This window comes from Diaporthe batatas, assembly GCF_019321695.1.
Source record: "Diaporthe batatas strain CRI 302-4 chromosome Unknown Contig00006, whole genome shotgun sequence".
NCBI classification, from domain to species: domain Eukaryota; kingdom Fungi; phylum Ascomycota; class Sordariomycetes; order Diaporthales; family Diaporthaceae; genus Diaporthe; species Diaporthe batatas.
In genome coordinates this window covers 1,833,134-1,850,937 of record NW_025408553.1, presented here as the reverse complement: position 1 = coordinate 1,850,937, position 17,804 = coordinate 1,833,134, and the positions used below count along the sequence as shown (strand labels likewise).

At 45.5% G+C, this 17,804-nt stretch overlaps 7 protein-coding genes across 7 annotated transcripts; 4 read left to right on the top strand and 3 right to left on the bottom strand.

Annotated features, from left to right (window-relative positions):
• The first annotated feature begins 3,126 nt into the window (after positions 1-3,126).
• On the top strand, positions 3,127-5,098 carry KVR01_006405 (uncharacterized protein). Its single transcript, XM_044787030.1, has 2 exons — positions 3,127-3,747; positions 3,803-5,098. Exons 1-2 carry the CDS (start codon positions 3,334-3,336, stop codon positions 4,922-4,924), a joined length of 1,536 nt encoding a protein of 511 aa, XP_044645208.1. The 5' UTR covers positions 3,127-3,333; the 3' UTR covers positions 4,925-5,098.
• A 1,203-nt stretch (positions 5,099-6,301) lies between these two features.
• On the top strand, positions 6,302-8,485 carry KVR01_006447 (uncharacterized protein). The gene is made up of 2 exons (XM_044785025.1): positions 6,302-7,341; positions 7,400-8,485. Exons 1-2 carry the CDS (start codon positions 6,780-6,782, stop codon positions 7,987-7,989), a joined length of 1,152 nt encoding a protein of 383 aa, XP_044645250.1. The 5' UTR covers positions 6,302-6,779; the 3' UTR covers positions 7,990-8,485.
• Positions 8,486-8,901: 416 nt separating this feature from the next.
• On the top strand, positions 8,902-10,638 carry KVR01_006110 (uncharacterized protein; the record flags this gene model as incomplete). Its single annotated transcript, XM_044795071.1, has 1 exon — positions 8,902-10,638. The coding sequence occupies one exon, from the start codon at positions 8,902-8,904 to the stop codon at positions 10,636-10,638; it is 1,737 nt and encodes a 578-aa protein (XP_044644913.1).
• A 152-nt stretch (positions 10,639-10,790) lies between these two features.
• Positions 10,791-12,481, bottom strand: KVR01_006053 (uncharacterized protein; the record flags this gene model as incomplete). Its single annotated transcript, XM_044795068.1, has 2 exons — positions 10,791-11,206; positions 11,263-12,481. 2 exons carry the CDS (start codon positions 12,479-12,481, stop codon positions 10,791-10,793), a joined length of 1,635 nt encoding a protein of 544 aa, XP_044644856.1.
• Positions 12,482-13,044: 563 nt separating this feature from the next.
• Positions 13,045-14,110, bottom strand: KVR01_005803 (uncharacterized protein; the record flags this gene model as incomplete). The annotated part of the gene is made up of 2 exons (XM_044783729.1): positions 13,045-13,177; positions 13,233-14,110. The coding sequence occupies 2 exons, from the start codon at positions 14,108-14,110 to the stop codon at positions 13,045-13,047; spliced, it is 1,011 nt and encodes a 336-aa protein (XP_044644606.1).
• Positions 14,111-14,444: 334 nt separating this feature from the next.
• On the top strand, positions 14,445-17,602 carry KVR01_005906 (uncharacterized protein). Its single transcript, XM_044786214.1, has 2 exons — positions 14,445-15,578; positions 15,652-17,602. The coding sequence occupies exons 1-2, from the start codon at positions 15,028-15,030 to the stop codon at positions 16,187-16,189; spliced, it is 1,089 nt and encodes a 362-aa protein (XP_044644709.1). The 5' UTR covers positions 14,445-15,027; the 3' UTR covers positions 16,190-17,602.
• On the bottom strand, positions 16,289-17,524 carry KVR01_006008 (uncharacterized protein; the record flags this gene model as incomplete). The annotated part of the gene is made up of 1 exon (XM_044793802.1): positions 16,289-17,524. The coding sequence occupies one exon, from the start codon at positions 17,522-17,524 to the stop codon at positions 16,289-16,291; it is 1,236 nt and encodes a 411-aa protein (XP_044644811.1).
• Positions 17,603-17,804: the final 202 nt, after the last annotated feature.

The window sequence follows — 17,804 nt, the reverse complement described above, 5'->3', positions numbered from 1 at the left end:
ATTTTATATTTAGTTTTATACTTTTAAAAAGTTTATTAATATATAAATATAATATTTTATTTAGGAATAAAATTACTTAAAATTTTATTAACTTTATAATATTAGTTTTATTAAATTTAAGGTATTAAAATTATAATTTTAATAAACTATAAGTTTTTAAAGATTATTAATATTAAGATAGATTAGTTTTTTAAATTATATATTTTTAGATATTATAAAGTATTATAAAATTTATATTATATATTATATTAAAAGATTAATATTTTTATAGACTATTTATTTTATTTATTTAAAGATATAATCTTTAAAATATTACTTTTATTTTTAAATAAAAAGAGAAGGATTTATTAAAGTAGATTTATAAACTATATTAACTTAATAGAGTAAATTTATAAGTAGTTTATAAGTATTTTTATAAAAAAGTTAATTTTTAAAGTTATTTAATTTAAATAGATAAAGAAGTATTTTATTCTTTTAAATAATTATTTATATAAGATTTAGCTCTATTAATACTCCTTAAGGGACTTTTTTATAAAGTAAAATTACCCTTTAATAATTCTCCTTTTTAATTTTTAAATTTAATAATTTATTAATAGCTATTAAGAAACTTTATTTTAATTATAATTATACTATAATTAAAAGTACTTTTATAAGGTATTTAAAAGTATTAATATTTAGAGATTATCTTTATTATATAATAAATAATTATAAAGTATAAAGAGTATTAATTAATAAAATTTTTATTTAATACTTTTTAACTTTAATTTAATTATATTATTAATATTTTTAATTTATTAAATAATTAACTTTATATTTATAAATAAAGTTTTTATTTTTATAATAATTAAATATATTATTAAGTAAATTAAAATTAAAGTTATATTTAATATAATTTATAAAGCTATATTTATATTAATAAAAGAATTATTAATATTTTTAAAACTTTAAAAAAATAAATTTTAAATAATATAGATTACTTTATAAGTAAAGTTATTATAAATTAATACTATTATTATAGTTCCTATTTATACTTAATTATACTTAATAAACTAAAAAATAATAAAGTTAAAAATAAATAATAATTTAAAAAATAATCCTTTATAAATAGTTAATTAACTTTAATTATAATATTTAAACTTTAATTTAATAAATAATTATATTATATAATTATATATTAAAGTTTTATAATTATAACCTTTATTTCCTTTTTAAGATAATACTTTCTTTAATTTATAAACTATATATTATTTATATAAAAATCTATAAAATAAAAAAGGAAGCTTTTATAAAATAACTAATAGTTAATTATAAAATATTAATTATAAAGAATTATATAATTGCTTAAAATATTAAAAACTAGATTTATACTTTCCTTTAAAAGATAAAACTCTTTTTATATCTTTATTTTAAATAATTAAATACTATAAATATATTAATAAGTATATAAGTATAAACCCTTTTATAATAATCTATAAATAATTATTATTTATTATATTAATAATATTTATACTTTTAAAACTTTAATAAAATTCTTTTAAAATAAATATAATAATATAAACCTTTTCCTAATATATATTAATAATAGATATTTTATAAAAGTTTATAATATATTAATAAAATAATATTTAAAAAGATAAAAGATAAATTATTAAATTAATATAATTAGAAGTTAATTAAATAATTATTTTAATTAATAAATTTTATTAATTATTACTATCTATCTATTAATATTTTATTAATTATATAAAATTCTTTAAATTTAAATAATTTAGTTAAATTTAATAATTAAGTTTTAAATTAAAATAAAATAATTTAAAAGATAAAAAAATTATTTAAATTAGAATTTAAATTTAAAACTTTTATTATAATAGAGTTAAACTTTTAGTTTAAATTTAAAACCTTTTTTTTATTTTAATAACCTTTTAGGTTAATTTAAATTAAAACTTAAATTTTAAGGTATATTATTATTATATTATTTTAGCTTAATTAATAAAAGTGAATTTAATATATTAAAGGGAAGAAATAAAATTTTAAAAGTATTCTAACTAGTATTATTAAAGAATATAATTTATATAAATAAATTAAGAATAGTTTATTTAAAAAAGGGGATAATATAAATCTATAATTAGTTATATAAATAAGCTTTATAGATAGTTAAAACTATACTTTTATAGGTACCCTTTAATAACTAATTCTTTTAATTAATAATCTAACTATTTATACCTTTAAATATTAGATTCCTTATAAATTCTAATATTCTAATTCATAGGTATGGGGTAAGAATATATATACTTCTACTATAGTAACTAAATACTTACTACATAACTTTAAGTAGGAAAAAACACAGTTAAACACGATACACATAATAGTAATATAGCCTACCTAGGTTAGAAATAACAAGCTTTAATAATACTACCTTAATATAATTATAATAGGATTCTAACTAATCTTCTATTTATTTTAATTAATCTTATTATTAATTTTAAATATAATTTCTTTATATTTATATAATTCTTAACTTTATAATAAAATCTTTTAATTTAACTTTTAAATAAAGTTATAATATATACTTTTATATATTTTAAAAAGTAATTAAATAATATATTATTTTATTATAAATATAAATTATAAATTAAACTGTTATTTTTAATATAAACTTTATAAATATAAGTAAAAAGTCTTACTTAAATTAAACTTATATTTTTTATATTTTTTATATTTTTTATATAATATATAACTTATTATAAACCTAATTATATTATAATATTAAAATATTTAAAAATATATTTATTTTTTCAATTTAATATTTAATTATATAATATATATTAAAGTATAACTTTATTTCAATGTTATTTAATAATAAAACTACTATAAGGATAGTATATATAAATTTTTAAAATAATTACATTGTACCTTATAAGTATATATAAAATTCCAAGGATTTGTGGAAATACCTAATTACATGTCTATGTCCCGCGGCGGACCCCAATGCCACCCACACCCGCATTACACAAGTAGGTGCTAACAAGGAAAGATCTACATTTTATCACCGTTGGTTGGCAAGTCGTGGAAGTACCTAGGTACAGTATTTAGGTACCTTTGCAGCTTCGGCGTTACACAAGCACTATCATTGATGACTGCCTGCAGCCAACGGCCGCAGCAATGAAACTTGGAACCCGAGAGGGAGCCCTTGGCGACCATATCTTCTTCACGTAGAAGCGGGGAAAACGGTTCAAATGTTGTTTGCCTTGCCTGGGACTGATGGGCTGCTTCCAGTCCATATAAAAAATCCACGATACACCCATGGGCTGACCTTCACAAGGGCCTGAGGCGATGGGCCCACTCTCGATGACCATGTTGTCTCAACGATCACGGCAGCAGCGCAGGTCGGCCTGTAATCGATGCCGGACGTACAAGCTGCGGTGCGAGCGCGATCCCCGCCAAGCTGAGGGCGTCTGTGAGCGATGCCGCAAGTCCGGTGCCGCGTGCACAACGGCGACAACGGCGACGGCCACCGCAGCTACCAGTAGCCCCATGTCAACGGCCGTGGACGCCAATAAGGGCTTCGGCACAGGCACCAGACCTGCTATCCCACTGGCCCTGGCGCCGCGCAGGGTCTCTAGCTCCCACAACGTACCCCGGCCGATGCAACAGATACAGCCAGCGAGAGATACCGTTCACGTGGCCCGTACCGAGAATACTAGAGTAAATCCACCGGCTGCAGTTTTGGGAGAGGGCCGCACTTCGGTAAGTGATCCTCAACTGTGATGATGTTTTTGAGATATCACTAACACATGCGAAGCCTGAGGCTTTAGTACGATCACCGGCTTTCGACTTCAACTTTTCCTGCCTTGTGCCGTCGGATGGAAGCCGAGAGGCACAGAGTGACCCCAACAAGGCACCTGATGTGGACTGGCAGGAGCATTTCGCGGAATCTTCCATTGATGTCGCGGTTTTTGGCAATTCTTATATGGATCTTGTGCACCCAGAGGCCGGCTCTTCATCACCAGGAGCTATACTCCCCGGTACCGTCAACCAAGAGACTCCAAGTCCAGGACAAAGTGTGAATTCCGGTCGTGGAAGCCTGGCTACATCATCATCACGCACCCAGGTTGCCGGCCCCGACGATTTGTACATGGATCTCGAATCTGCGCGCGGCCGCGAGGACGCCGTCGGGATCGACGTGCCGCGCAACTATCTCCCCGAAGTCATGGAGCTCAGCAGTCGGCTAGCAGAGGACTATGAAAATCTGCAAGCAGCCGACGTCTACCCTCCATACTCCAAAACCTCGCCAAATCCTCTCGAAGCAGCCGTTCAGCGCGCTCTCGAACGCTCCTCGCACTTGTGCGAACTGTTGAAGATAATCGGAGCGGGCGGGCACTCTTCCACTGCCAGCTACACGAGCAGCTGTGATCGTCGAGGCGCGAGCCCAGCCTGTTGCGTCGTGCTCACCACATCCCTCGTGACGGCTTACATGCTCCTGATGCGCGTGTGGCGCCGGATATTCGTCTACCTCCACCGTCTACTGCTTGAAAGCACGCCATCACCGCAAGCCGGATCCACGGACATTGGCGGCGGCGGCCTCACCATCATGCCCAGCCTGCAGCTCGGGGGGTTCCGCGTGCAGGGGAGTCCGGCTACCCAAGTCTCCGTGCTTATCGAGCTGTGCTTCGACATGCTGGGACGGATCGAGACGGGTCTTGGGGCGGGCTGCTGGGGTGTCAGCAGGGCGCGCCAAGTTGGGGCTGGGGTCCAGCAGGGGCAGCCAGCCTGTGTGGTAGAGGGACCTGTGTCTATCTCTATCAGAGACATGCTACTAACGCAGGAGATGACGCGCTCGGGCGAGGGGCCAGAAGGGCTGGATTCACTTCCGCTGAGTGACCTGGCAGGTGAGCTCAAATCACGACTCAGCGCACAGAGCTGAGAATGAAAGGGTGGGGCGCTATATGCACAGTTGAAATCAAGGCTGTGAGAGCAGCACAGTGTGGTTACATGCAGAGGGGTTGGGTAGGAGTAGGGATGCGCCTACGCCGCTTTTTAAAAGAACGTAATGCAGAGCAGCACTCTCCCGGTGTGTGATTAGCTACGTTGGCTCCGATATCCCTGTGCCGGTGAACCTGTCCCCTGCAACGAGAGGCGCGACTGCTAGCCACACGCTCTCTCGTCCGGCCAAAAGACCTTGGTTATTCCTAGCAGTACATAAGACCCGTACCGTCACTTCCACTGAGCCGGTGAACCCATCCCCTATGCTAGTAAACACGTTCCCTATATTCTATATTTCTTTATATAATTAATTAATTAATTATTAAATAGTTATAATAAATAATTTTAATATTTATAAAAAATATTAAATAAATTATTATATAATAATTTTATAATTTTATAAACCTTTAAAATATTAAAATAATTAAAAGATTTATAATAAAACTATTCTTTTAATTTAAAATATTATTTATAAATTTTATATTATAATAATAAAATAAATAATATATATTTAAATTTTATACTTTTAAATCTTTTATATATTTATTATTAATTTAAATTAAATTAAAGTTTAAAGTTATTCTTATTATAATTATAAAAAGGTTTTTTTATATTAATAAAACTTTAAAATTAAGGTAGTTTATATAACTTATAATAAAGAAGGTTTAAATTATTTATAAAGAATTATTAATTTAAAACTAAATTTATTTAAAGAACAATGTAGGGGAAGTAGTAAAATTATAATCTTATATCGCGAGAGGTATAAAGGTTACTTAAATTAATAAGATAAGTAGAGTATACAGTCCTACTATTTAGTTCTATAAGTATTTAATTTATAATTTTAATAAAAATTATATTTTTTTAATATATTTTAAATATATTAAATATTAAAATAAATTAAAAATATTAATATTTATATTAAATAAAATTAAAAGTAATAAATTAAATTATTAATAAATATTAATATAATAATTATATTATATATAAAAAAAGAATGAATTTTAATATATATTTATTTTTAAAGTTAATATTAATATTAATAATATTATTTAAAATTATTAACTTTTTTTATATAATTATAATATTAAATTTAATTTATATATAATAATACTTATTATTAACTTTAAGTAGCTTAAATATCCCTACCTTTATTAACTTAAAGGCTTTAAAGCTTAGTAGGTATCTATTATTCTAATAGTAGATAGTCTATAGGGCTATAAGGGCTTAGATATAGTTGTATCATTGTATCTATATTTGTAACGGAAAGGTCCAGCGTCGCAGTGCAGCTAATGTCATGTAGTTTCCACCTAAATCGGACTTATAATACGGACTTCGGACTCTGTTCACGGCGTGAGAGATTCTTCTGCAACACACGACCAATGAAAATGGACTATTGTCGATGATGGTGTGTAGGAAACTTCTCAGTCATCTGTACAGATTCAATGAAAAACTGAGCTTGCGATTGACCGGGAAGCCAGCTGTGCAATGAGCCGCAATGCCCGCTCCCTCGTGGACGGTATGTGGCCGGCCTGCAGAAGCGACGTCGAGTTGACAAGATGCAGCAGGCGGTGCAGCATCTTATGGCCCAAAAGGCGCCCAGCCATTCGAGCATCCTACTGGCTCTACATTTGGTGCCACCACCGGCAGTCATGGTCAGCTGATGTATTATATGCCCCCTCTTCCGCGCTCCATGAGGTTTCTTAGCTCATTCCAAGGCTCTTCTGCTCCCACGGTCTCTTCAAGTGGCTTGTGGCTTCCTCACCCGAAGCATAACGTTCAGGCACGGCCCGAAGAAGATGCCTAGTGGATTTGTATTGCCGCCGCCCGTAAACCCCGATGATCCGGGCATCGGCCCGGCGATTCTCGCCGTCTCATGGCTGCTGACGGTCCTGGTCATGGCCACCGTCGGCCTGCGGTTCTACCTGCGCAAGTCCCAGAAGATCATGATCGCTTCTGACGACTGGATCATGCTCGCCGCCGCCTTCTTCCAGATAGTCTACCAGATTTTCCTGACCATATGCTGCGTCGCGGGCCTGGGCAAGGCCATCGCCAACATGACGCTTGACGAGATCATCGCCGCCGAGAAATGGGCGTTCTTGACGACACCCTTCTCCAACGTCGTCTCCATCCTCGCCAGAATCTCCATCACCATCCTGCTTATTCGCATCTTCGGCAATAGGAGATGGTTCAAATGGTTTCTCATCAGCTTCACTGCGTTCCAGACCGTGCTGGGCTTGCTTAACATCATCATTATCTGGGTGCAATGTACTCCAGTGGAGGCGGTGTGGGACTTCCTCGTCGTCGGAGCGAAATGTTGGGATAAGCGAATCCAGCAGTACCTGACTCTGGTGCTACAGGGTAAGTAGTGGTCCCCGGTGCGGATGAGATTGCGGGACTGACGAGAGACACTGAACAGCGCTTTTCGGAATCTCCGATCTCCTTTATGTCTTGTTCCCGGTCGTCTTCATCTGGAAGCTTCACATGCCGACGCGCCGCAAGATCGGCTTGATTGTCCTGATGGGTTTCTCGGTCTTGACCGCGGTTGCCGCGCTGTCCAAGGTGGTAGTGAACTGCGTGTACGCGAATATCGATCCGTTCAGCGACCCTCAAATCTTCACACTCTTCGGAGTCATGAGTCTCTGCACTGCGATCGAACAGTGCCTGGTTATCATCATCGGGTCCATCCCCACGCTACGTCCGCTCGCGAATGTGCTGGCGCCCTTCTTCGAAAACCTCGGATCGTCACTGGCCGGTCTTGTCCCGAGTACTTGGAGGAGGAGCAGCAGGCGACACAGATCTGAGACGGCGTCGCAGTCATTGAGCTACAAGCAGGGCTACATGGACTTGGAAATGCAACCGACACACGGCGTGTCTGGTGAGGAATTGATCCTTCCCAAGCAAAACACTACGGTTCAGACGGGCCCAGCCCCGCGATTCCCTCCCGGGAAGCCCGTGGTCCAGCGCACCGACGACATCTCGGTGACGTACCACAAGCGCGAGCCTTGAGATAGGATTTGAGTCGATGGGAGAGTACCATTATTAGATGTGTTACGTAGGTCATAAGGATCTCGATCACAGGTAACAGGGATGTATTCGTAGACCAAAAGCTTGCAAGGTCCAAGTACGTGCTGGGTCGTGTATAGGATTTCTTGTAATGAGATGCATGGATTTTCTTCAAGAATACATTGGCATATATGTACAAGTGGATGGTGGGGACTGCCGTATAGCAGGACGGTGCTGTCAGATGTCAAGACATTTTACATGTATTGGGATTAAAAACTAAACCACATGATGGTAAGGCTATTCACAATTTTGAGTTAGATGTCAGGCATATGGCATAGTGTTTCCCGTAGATTAGCCACCTATACAGAACACAAGAAAATGAGAAAGAAAAAACAAAGCACGTCATCCATCAAGAACCAACCACTGCATCATCCAATCGTGACCCAGTGTATCTGCCCCGGCGTATCGGCCGGCACCAGGGTCGTTTACTTAGAAGAACCTTCCTAACTCGCCTGCTCGCCTAGGTCACCTCCCTGGGCATTCTGGCATTCTATTGGCGGATACGCGAGTGACACTTGTCTGTCATCGGAGGCCTAGGACTCAGCCCGGACTCCGATACCCTTGCGCACCTGCATTCCTCCATGGTCAAGCCCGACCCGGGGCCGATACCCCTGTCCCTCCAATAGAAGCAGCCGAAGCTGGACGAAAATATCCAGCACGGAAATGACCACCACGACATTCACTTGTATCACAAGCCAATGGTCTACCGTTGACGGGCTGGTGAGCGGGCGCAGCAACGATGGGGAAAAGCGATGGGGAAAAGCAAGTCCATAAAGGCTCTTCATGGTGTGAGCGAGTTGCTGTGCTGTGGTGGGCGTCGCCAAATCTCATTAGTTAGACTACCTCTCGAAAAAGATGCGATCAGCCGGGTGGCCGCTGTACCTGGTCCAGGTCCTCTGCCTCTGCCTCTGCCGTATCGGCGCCGGGCGGGACCTGCGAGTCCTGCAACGACGCAACCTGGACCAGCTGAACAGCACCGTGGGCGGTCGACTTCGGGCGTCGCAACCACTAGCGGCTCCCTGCTACCAGGAGCCGGACGGGGAGGCGTGCGCCTCGTACCGGGAGGCCCTGAGCTCGGGCAAGCCTGCGTTTTACCGCACCAGCCGCTACGAGGGATTCCAGTATCTGCAGGGCGAGGCGTGCGCCTCGCGGCCGTCCGACCAGTGCATGCTGGACCCCGCCACGCTCGAGCCCGTGCAGAATTCCACGTGCGGACTCGGCGTCCTCTCGCCGACCTATCTCGAGATCACGGGCGCCGACGACGTCCAGGCCGTCTTCGCCTATGCCCGCCGGACCGGCACCGCGCTGTCCATCAAGAACAGCGGCCATGACTATGTCGGCCGGAGCAGTCGTCGCGGGTCCCTGGCCATATGGACGCGGGGATTGCGAAACATGACATATGATGCGTCATTCCTCCCTGATGGCGCCACATACCGTGTACATCCGGTTCCCGCCCTCACGCTTGGTGCAGGTGTCAGTACCGACGAGTCGTATGACTTTGCCCATAGCAAGGGCGTGCTATTCGCTGGTCCCGTCGTTGGCTCCATCGGACCGGTGGGCGGGTGGTCCTTGAACGGGGGCAACGGTGTTCTCACGGGCAGTCGTGGTCTCGGTGCAGACCGGCTTCTCCAGTCTACAATCGTCACACCCGACGGCGAGGTCCGGATCGCCAACAAGTACACCAACACAGACCTGTACTGGGCCCTCCGTGGCGGCGGCGGCGGCGCCTTTGGCGTCGTGCTCGACTCCACCTTCGAGGTCGAGCCCGAAAGACCCATCACGGCGGCCACCATCTTTTTCCCGGGCACGGCAGACAACCAACGGCCCTTCGTGGATATCCTGGCGCAGAACATGGTGCGCTGGTCCCTAGAAGGCTGGGGCGGCCCGTCTGGGACCAATCTGACCTTCCTCTCCAACCCCTATCTCAACGAGAAGGAAGCCGCCCTCAGCCTGGCCCCCGCCATCGAGTACGCCACCAGCCAAGGGGGAAGCGCCGCCATCTCCGTCTGGCCCACCTACTACGAGTACTACGTCGCCGTCGTCAACGGAAGTCTCGCCGCTCCGGAGCCTATCAGCAACGCTGGACTGATCACCAGTAGGACAATCAGCGTTGAGGTTTTGAGCAACACTGCCTCGCGAGAACGGGTCGTGGACACTATCATGGCGTCTCAGAATGCCGGTGTCCCCGTCAACATGCTCACGACGCCGCCTCTGCGCTATGCGGCAGACCATGAAGGCGCGGAGGAGGAGGTGTCCATGCATTCCGCGTGGTATGAATCGGCGTGGTTGGTGGTGGCACAGACTGCATTCACCCCGAGCACACCTCTGTCGGTCCGGGAGACTTTGGCATCGAGCCTCCATAATGTCACGTTGGCGCTGGATGCGGCGTCTCCGGACGGAGCTACCTACGGCAATGAGGCGGATTGGTGGCTCCAGGATTGGGCTGAGCATATATGGGGGGCTAAGTACGCCCGGCTACTGGATATCAAGAAGTTCATCGATCCAGATGGGCTCTTGGCTTGTTGGCACTGTGTAGGATGGGAGGATTCTTTGCCGGGCTATGAATGCTTAGCAGATCTTTCACCGTATTAGTACATAATAGTGCAGCTTGTATTTTGGTGAATGTTCTATAGACGCACAGACGAGCTAAGCTCATATTGTAAGAAGACAGTCATTCAATAGAAGATTTAAATGAAATCACCATGATTCCATCCCAGTACAAGAGTAGATCATCCCCAAGCATTTCATGGCCGCTTCCGATATTGGATCTTCACAAACATATCCGGCCGCATCGACCCATTAGGCATCGAATGTCTACCCGGCTTCCTACCACCAGGAGGCAAGCGGAGGTCGTAGTTCAGTAATATGTGTGCCAAAGTCACTTTCAGAGTAGCTGCCGCGAAAGCTCGCCCCGGGCAAGCCTGTGGCCCGTCACCCCATCCTGGGCTATCTTGGCCGAGACTCGTGAACTGGTGTCGGTTCTGGCGCCCTGGCAGCTTTCGCAACTTCAAGAAACGCCACGGGTCAAACTCTTCCGAGTCTTCCCACAGTTCCTGCGACCTCGGCACGTTGTGGACATCAACCGCTATGAGTGTGCCAGCCGGGAGTTCAGGGCCGCTCGAGAGCTTCACAGGTGCCATTAGGCGTCTGAATAGAGCCACTGGGCATGTATGTCAGTCGACAGCATCACCAACGTGCCACCTATTTGGAACTTACTGTGGCCGAAAGGATTCCATCGGGAACACTCGCGTATGAAGCTGTCCATCTTTTCCAGTTCCGAGAGCTGTGTCTGCGGCAGGCGACCATCCACCATGACCCGGGATAATTCCTCGCGCAGCTCTTCCACCACCTCCGGTCTTTGAATAATTTCAGCGATGATGAAGTAGAAGGTCGCCGAAGTTGCCGAAGTCGATTCGAAAGACGCGACCACGTAATCGTGGCCAACATTCTGCAGCGTGCGCTCGTTTGCCGCGTATCTGTTCAGAAGCCATGCTGTGATTGGGAACTTCTGGTCTGGCGTGGCAAGGACCTCCTTCTTCCCTTCACTTGACGGGTCATATTGACTCATATCTTCGTTGACCATCGGTAGTAGTAGCCATCTCATATACCAGTAGATGCCCCAAGCCGGCAAGAAGACAAATAAGGTAACGAATGGCCGGAGAAAGCGAGGCGGTAGACTGACAGTGGCGATCGCGAACACTATGGCCAGCACAAAACTCTGGACCGCCCTGTTCCAGCGAGGGTTGGTTCCCAACTGTTCGCCCACGAGGCCTGCTGCATTCGTGGTCGAGATGATATCCTGCATAGTCCAGTACATGCGTGAGGATTTCCAGTCCTTGGAGGTGCCCAGCGCCTTCTCGCAAGCACGGGCTGCGCTGTCTTGTTGGGCTCCCACCCGTGTCGGGAGAGAGCGTGTGACATCAATGCCAATCGTCTTGTGCACAGCACTCGTGTCGCTACCCAAGAAGCGCCAGCCTTGGAAGAAGGCATGAGTAAAGTACTCGAGAGTCGAAGCCTTTGTCACGGGTAGGCGCTTGATCTCATCCCACGTGGAGTTTGGGAAGACAACCAGCTCGAAGCCGGAGTAGCTCACGATAAAGGGCTGGCCTGGGTACGACACTGCTCCTGCGTCGAGGATGGCCTTGTAGTCGAACTTCTTGGACCCCTTCGGCGCTTTGACGAGCGGCATGCCCAGTCTCTGGAGTGAAGACTGCCGAGCCCTGATTTGATCTACCAGAAGCGCAATCAACAGAGCCACTCCAGCGAACACGGTGTATGTCGCTTTAGGAGACGGATCAGACAGCAGAAGGGCAATATCATGCCGGGCCTTCCGCAAAGACAGCCAAAATAAGTCGGTCTTGCTGAGCCGAACGGGTGCCATAGCTTGCTGCATGGCTGTGAACTGCTCACGCAGCGTCGCCGAGAAGCCTGCCATAGCTGCTAATTTCGAGGGGGTCGTGTTCGCCACGATTAGGAACCAGCGTTGTTGGCGTCCCTTTCATCGATCGTCCTGTAAAGATGCATCAATGAGCCTTGGATTGATATGCTTATAGGCAGTGCTGTTGACTGGAGAAAAGGGAGCTTCAAGCTTATTTGGAGGGGTGGAAAGACCCGGAGCTTACCCTGGGGCACGCTCGGGGGTGCAAGGGGTGCGCTGCAGGAGATAATTATCGCCCAACGGAACCCTGCCAGCCCCCAATCCCGGGCCATCCTTTGACTGCAGGCCTTGTCAAATGTCTCAGACGCACCCCGACCCCTAGATTTGTAATCTTGGTGATCCTCCTGTACAAATGCATACATGTGAATCGCTATAGCGAGTAGCCGTGATTGAATATTTGGTAGATGTTACAAGAAGGTGAACTCCAGAAAGCAACCCAGCGTCCGGTCCATCCAGATACAATTTGAATGCAAGGGAGAGTCGCTTATCGTCGAGTCGCTACAACGCAAACCTGAACATTGAGTTCAAAATCCAGCTACGGGACATGGACAAGTTATACTTCAGACACCGCCACGCAAGCTAGCTAAGAAATCTTCAGTCAACCCTCCCTTTTCTTTCAGAATAGAGAGGATGTCTCTGAATGTCTCTCGATACACTTCTTCGCTACGCTCCGTGGCGAGGAATTTCGCGGGCCTGCACAACTCCGTCAGCAAAAGCGAAGCCTTATCAGCAAGTCTAGGACACGTACGGGGGGAGTTCATCGTTCAACCACAAAGTGCCATGGCTCTCCGGACCCAAGGCGGTCGCGCTCACGAGTGTTCGAGCGCCTTGTTCGCCCGTTCTGCCACAGATCCATCTATATGGAGCTAGCATGATCCGTATCGGTAGAGAATAGTGGCGCAGAAGCCCAGTCCGACACATTCCGGGACAGCAGCAGTTCACGATGATTATGTCTTTCGAGACAATCTGCTCCGCCAATCCCCGTATGAAGTATCGGGCGGCTAGTTTGACCAGGTAATATTGACTGATGTGCTCGAATTTGGACGCGTCACCGATGCGGTCGAGCAGAGTTTGATCTGTCGGGACCGATGCATCTTCTGTCTCTTGGGTCGCGAGGCTGTTCAATATGGTGATGTGTGGTGTGAAATCGCCATCCCGAAGAGCTGCGGTGCTGCGGACCTTGGGCACCAGCAAAAGCGCCATCAAGGCCGTTGAGAGAACGTTGACCTGCAGATTGATCTCGTACCCTTCTGGGCTGGCCTGGAAGGTAGGGACCATGATGCCCGCGCACAGCAGGACAATGTGCAACTTGTCAATCTTGTCGTTGACCTCGGCCGCGAACGCCCTCACCGATGCGAAGGTCGAGAGGTCCGCGGTGACGACGACGAACTCGGGCGCATTCTTCGTCTGGCTCAGGATCGCAGCCTTTGCAGCCTCTCCTTTTTCCTGTGTTCTGACACCGAGAACTAATCTGTCGGCCCCGAGCTGGGCAAACTTGATGGCGGATTGTAGACCCAGCCCATCGTTGGCTCCCGTCACCAGGACGGTTTTGCCTTTGAACGAGAGATGTGTCGGATCCTGAGGAGGATGTCTCGCATCCCGGAACTGGTCGAATAAGCCTGACATGGTGTGCACGTTGTCGAACTCAATTGCTTGTTGCCTGTGGGAGTCACTCTAGGGTGCAGTCAAGTAGTAGTGTAGTTGCGTGGTTCATTCAGCTACCCTAGGGTAGGTACGGAGGGCCTCTGGCAAGGGTCTAAGTGCGTGGGCTGGCTGACGTAATCACGACGAAAGACGGCCCAGCTTGGCTGACTAGGTATCAGTACTTAATAACAAGTAATCTATGGTCCCCCATTCGTCTGCCACATTGCCCAGGGATTTGTAGTGGCTACAGTGAGCTCAAGCTAGCTATAGGGGATGATGGCAGCACTAGGATTCAGGGACTTGGATACACGCACGACGAGGATCCGGAGGAGTAGGGGATTTTTCCGAGGTTGGGTGGTGTGTACCTATTCGGCCAAGTTCACTACCTAGGTACTTAGGTACCTGCACTTCCGCCCCGCACGGGCCATCGGACTGCCCCACCCCCTAGGCAGCCTCCGATAGGATGATATCGATCCAGGTGAGACCTCATTTTGGAATGTCAAGAACATGACAATACATCACACATACGCCTCATCTTGTAGCTATTACTCCCGGTATTTGTATCGAACGCTGGGTCTTTGAGCGTTCATCATTGTATGAAGGGACCGCCCACTGCCTTTTTTTTTTTAAAGAGCACGGGAGAAGAAAACGTAACCAAAGACATCACACATACACACCACTATTCGAGCGCTACCGTGCTCTGCACGAACTAAAAATTGTGAATAGCCTCATCGTGTAGTGTGGACTCAATCGACCCTGCATACACACTATTCGTACTGGACCATTGGTGACCCCAGTATCTGAAAATATGGTTTAGGTTGGGACTTATACTTTCGTACCCATCACCAAATAACCCCCCCCCCCCCGCCGTTCGGAAACTGCAGTTGGCTAAGAGGCAGATGCATGGGATACTAGCGGTGCCCGAAGGGCAGAAGGCGATTGTCGTAGACGAGACAGGGAACCTCGCCATCTCGCACAATGTGCCAATACCGCAAATTGAGCCTGATATGCTACTCATCCGCACGGAAGCAGTGGCTCTCAACCCGGTGGATGTCAAATTTTCGGGCTCCATGGCCAGCCCGGGGACGGTTGCCGGTTGTGATTTCGCTGGGACGGTAATTGCAATTGGCACCGGAGTTACGAAATTCTCGATAGGGGACCGAGCAGCTGCAGTTGTGCCAGGATCCAATCCGACAGCGCCGCAAGTAGGGGCCTTTTCCGAGTTCTCTGTAGCTTATGAGGACTTTGCATGGAAGCTCCGTGATGATATGGCGTTCGAGAAAGCTGCCACGCTGGGCACAAGCGTTACGGTCGCTGGGTACGCGCTCTTCTACTCCCTAGAAATCCCAGGTCACCCGGAAAAGCCGGTAGAGACTTCACCGATGCCATACGTCCTCGTGTACGGAGGCAGTACCGCGTCCGGGACTATGGCAATCCAACTGGTGCGCAAGTAGGTGAAACATACACCCATCCAAGGTCGAAGCCTCATATATAACGACATGGACGCTCACGATTTTGCGCAGATCGGGAATGATACCCATCACAACATGCTCCCCGAGGAACTTTGCCCTCGTCCAAGAATACGGTGCTGAGAAAGTATTTGATTATCACGATCCGACGAGTCCCGGGGAAATACGGAGTTACACAAAAAACGCCCTGTACTACGCGCTGGACTGTTTCTGTGATGCTGCAAGCATGGCGTTTTGCTACGCGGCCATCGGCCGCGCCGGCGGCAAGTATACCACACTCGAGCCGTTCCATCCTGAAATTGGCGACACGCGCAGGGCGATTACACCACAGTGGGTCATCAATTCAGCGATCCTCGGGAAAGCAGTAGGTTGGAAAGAGCCGTACGGCGTGCAGCCCGATCCGCATATACACGATTTTGGAAAGGAATGGTCCCGGTGTGTGCAGCGGATGCTCGATGCGCGCGAGATTGCAACCCATCCGATCAGGGTTCACGAGCAGGCTGGTTTGGAAGGCATACTGGAAGGGGTTGACCTGGTTAAGGGGCACGCCATATCTGGGGAGAAACTGGTATATAAGACAGCCAAGGCCTGACCTAAACCAAACCCAGAGTAAAATACTATAGGGTGTGAGGTTGACTTAAAGCATGCAGTGCCGCCTCTCTAGTGACATGCCGAGGTCTTCCGTAATGAGCTACCGAATCGGACTCCTGGCCAGAAGCCAGGATTTCTTTGGAAATTTCATGATCTCTGTGTAGGCCGGGCCATGGTGAGTTTTCGCGCCAACAAGCCCTCCTTCAGCTAGACCTGAATAGCCAGTGCTGCCAACGCCTTCGCCAAAGGGATACTCGAAACCAATATTCAAGTGCTTGACCTCAAATTTCCAAGTCTTGCCCCCTGCAGGAGAGTGTAAAGTGAGTCTAAACCCAGTGGCCTTGTCTGCAAGCTGTTCCGTGGTGATGCCATCAGCTCCGTACAACTTCCGCACCTGCATCCAGTCCTCATTTTCGTGTGGTGCCGCTCTCCTTGTGCTGAAAATGACCTTTCCATCCTCTGCCATTATCACAGATGGAACGATGGTATCATGCTCACGATTCGAACCAAACTCGACGAGCGACAGTGCGTACGGCCCAGTATGCAGCCGGACCGCTGTCATGCTGGCGACACAGGTATACCAGCTATACGCGCCCCAAAGACGCTCGTGGCCACCCATGCCTATCCAGGACACAGCTTCGCCAGCGACGACTCCGTCGATGCGGGCGTCCGCCACGGGGACCGGCTCAACCCAGTGGAAGAACGGGACAGGCTCAGTGTCGCCGTTTGAGGAAGGCCAGATCTCGTTGTTTGCATATCGTGGTGGCGCAAGCGAGTTCATGCTGATTGCGGCTTTCTCCTCTGGCCCATCCATAGAAATCCGGGTTTGCGACATGTCGTCGGAAACTTCGAAACTGTATGTCCAGTCATGGCCTCGCCACACCCCACGGGTCCCACGACCAGCACACGTCTCAATCGTCGAGGACTCGGCATAGTGGACGACGGCGTGTCTCGTCCCGTTTGGAAAGGCGTATTCGAAATAGAACCGCAGGTTACCGGTCCCCATGAAGGCAAAACTTGTGTCACGGTAGAAGCCAATCATAAAAGCCTGTCTTCCGTCTTCCGATATGCCATCGAATTCCCACTGTTCTCCGGTGGTTGTGTTCAAAGGCTCAACGCTAGGCTTTTCGAAGTGATCTAGCGGGTTTGTTGAGAGAAATATTGGTGCGCCTCTCCTCGCCTCATCGTATCTTGACATGTGACTGATTGTGCAGTTTTCGGATTCCAAGGGGATCTGCTCAGAGGCCCATGCATCTGGAAACCTGATATCACCTGCAACAGCGGCTGCTACCAGCCCGGACAGGCCGAGCAGCATCTTCTGTTGTCGGGACCTCATGGCAAGTAGATCGTTGCTTTCAGGTACAAAGATGTCGACGTGCGTACTTCGTGCCTCATCGTTATGATCTCAGTGTTGTCAGCACAGTAGATTGTGTTGAGGGAGCTAACTGTAGGTATTGCCCATTATGGTATAGACCAAGACAAATAATATCAGCACAACCAACTCCGAGTGGCCCCGCGGTACTCCGATATCCCAGTCAGTGCATGCAGGTGTACAGTGCAAGGTTGTGCCGGCAAGGCGGAATGACACTGTCGAACGTCGATCCTTGAGCAGCCCG

Excerpts from the sequence above, each read along its gene's own strand:
- KVR01_005906 (XM_044786214.1), top strand. The coding sequence starts at position 15,028 with ATGCATGGGATACTAGCGGTGCCCGAAGGGCAGAAGGCGATTGTCGTA. Across the intron at positions 15,579-15,651 it reads GCAATCCAACTGGTGCGCAA|ATCGGGAATGATACCCATCA; the intron begins GTAGGTGAAACA and ends GATTTTGCGCAG.
- KVR01_006405 (XM_044787030.1), top strand. The coding sequence starts at position 3,334 with ATGGGCCCACTCTCGATGACCATGTTGTCTCAACGATCACGGCAGCAG. Across the intron at positions 3,748-3,802 it reads TGGGAGAGGGCCGCACTTCG|CCTGAGGCTTTAGTACGATC; the intron begins GTAAGTGATCCT and ends ACACATGCGAAG.
- KVR01_006447 (XM_044785025.1), top strand. The coding sequence starts at position 6,780 with ATGCCTAGTGGATTTGTATTGCCGCCGCCCGTAAACCCCGATGATCCG. Across the intron at positions 7,342-7,399 it reads CCTGACTCTGGTGCTACAGG|CGCTTTTCGGAATCTCCGAT; the intron begins GTAAGTAGTGGT and ends GACACTGAACAG.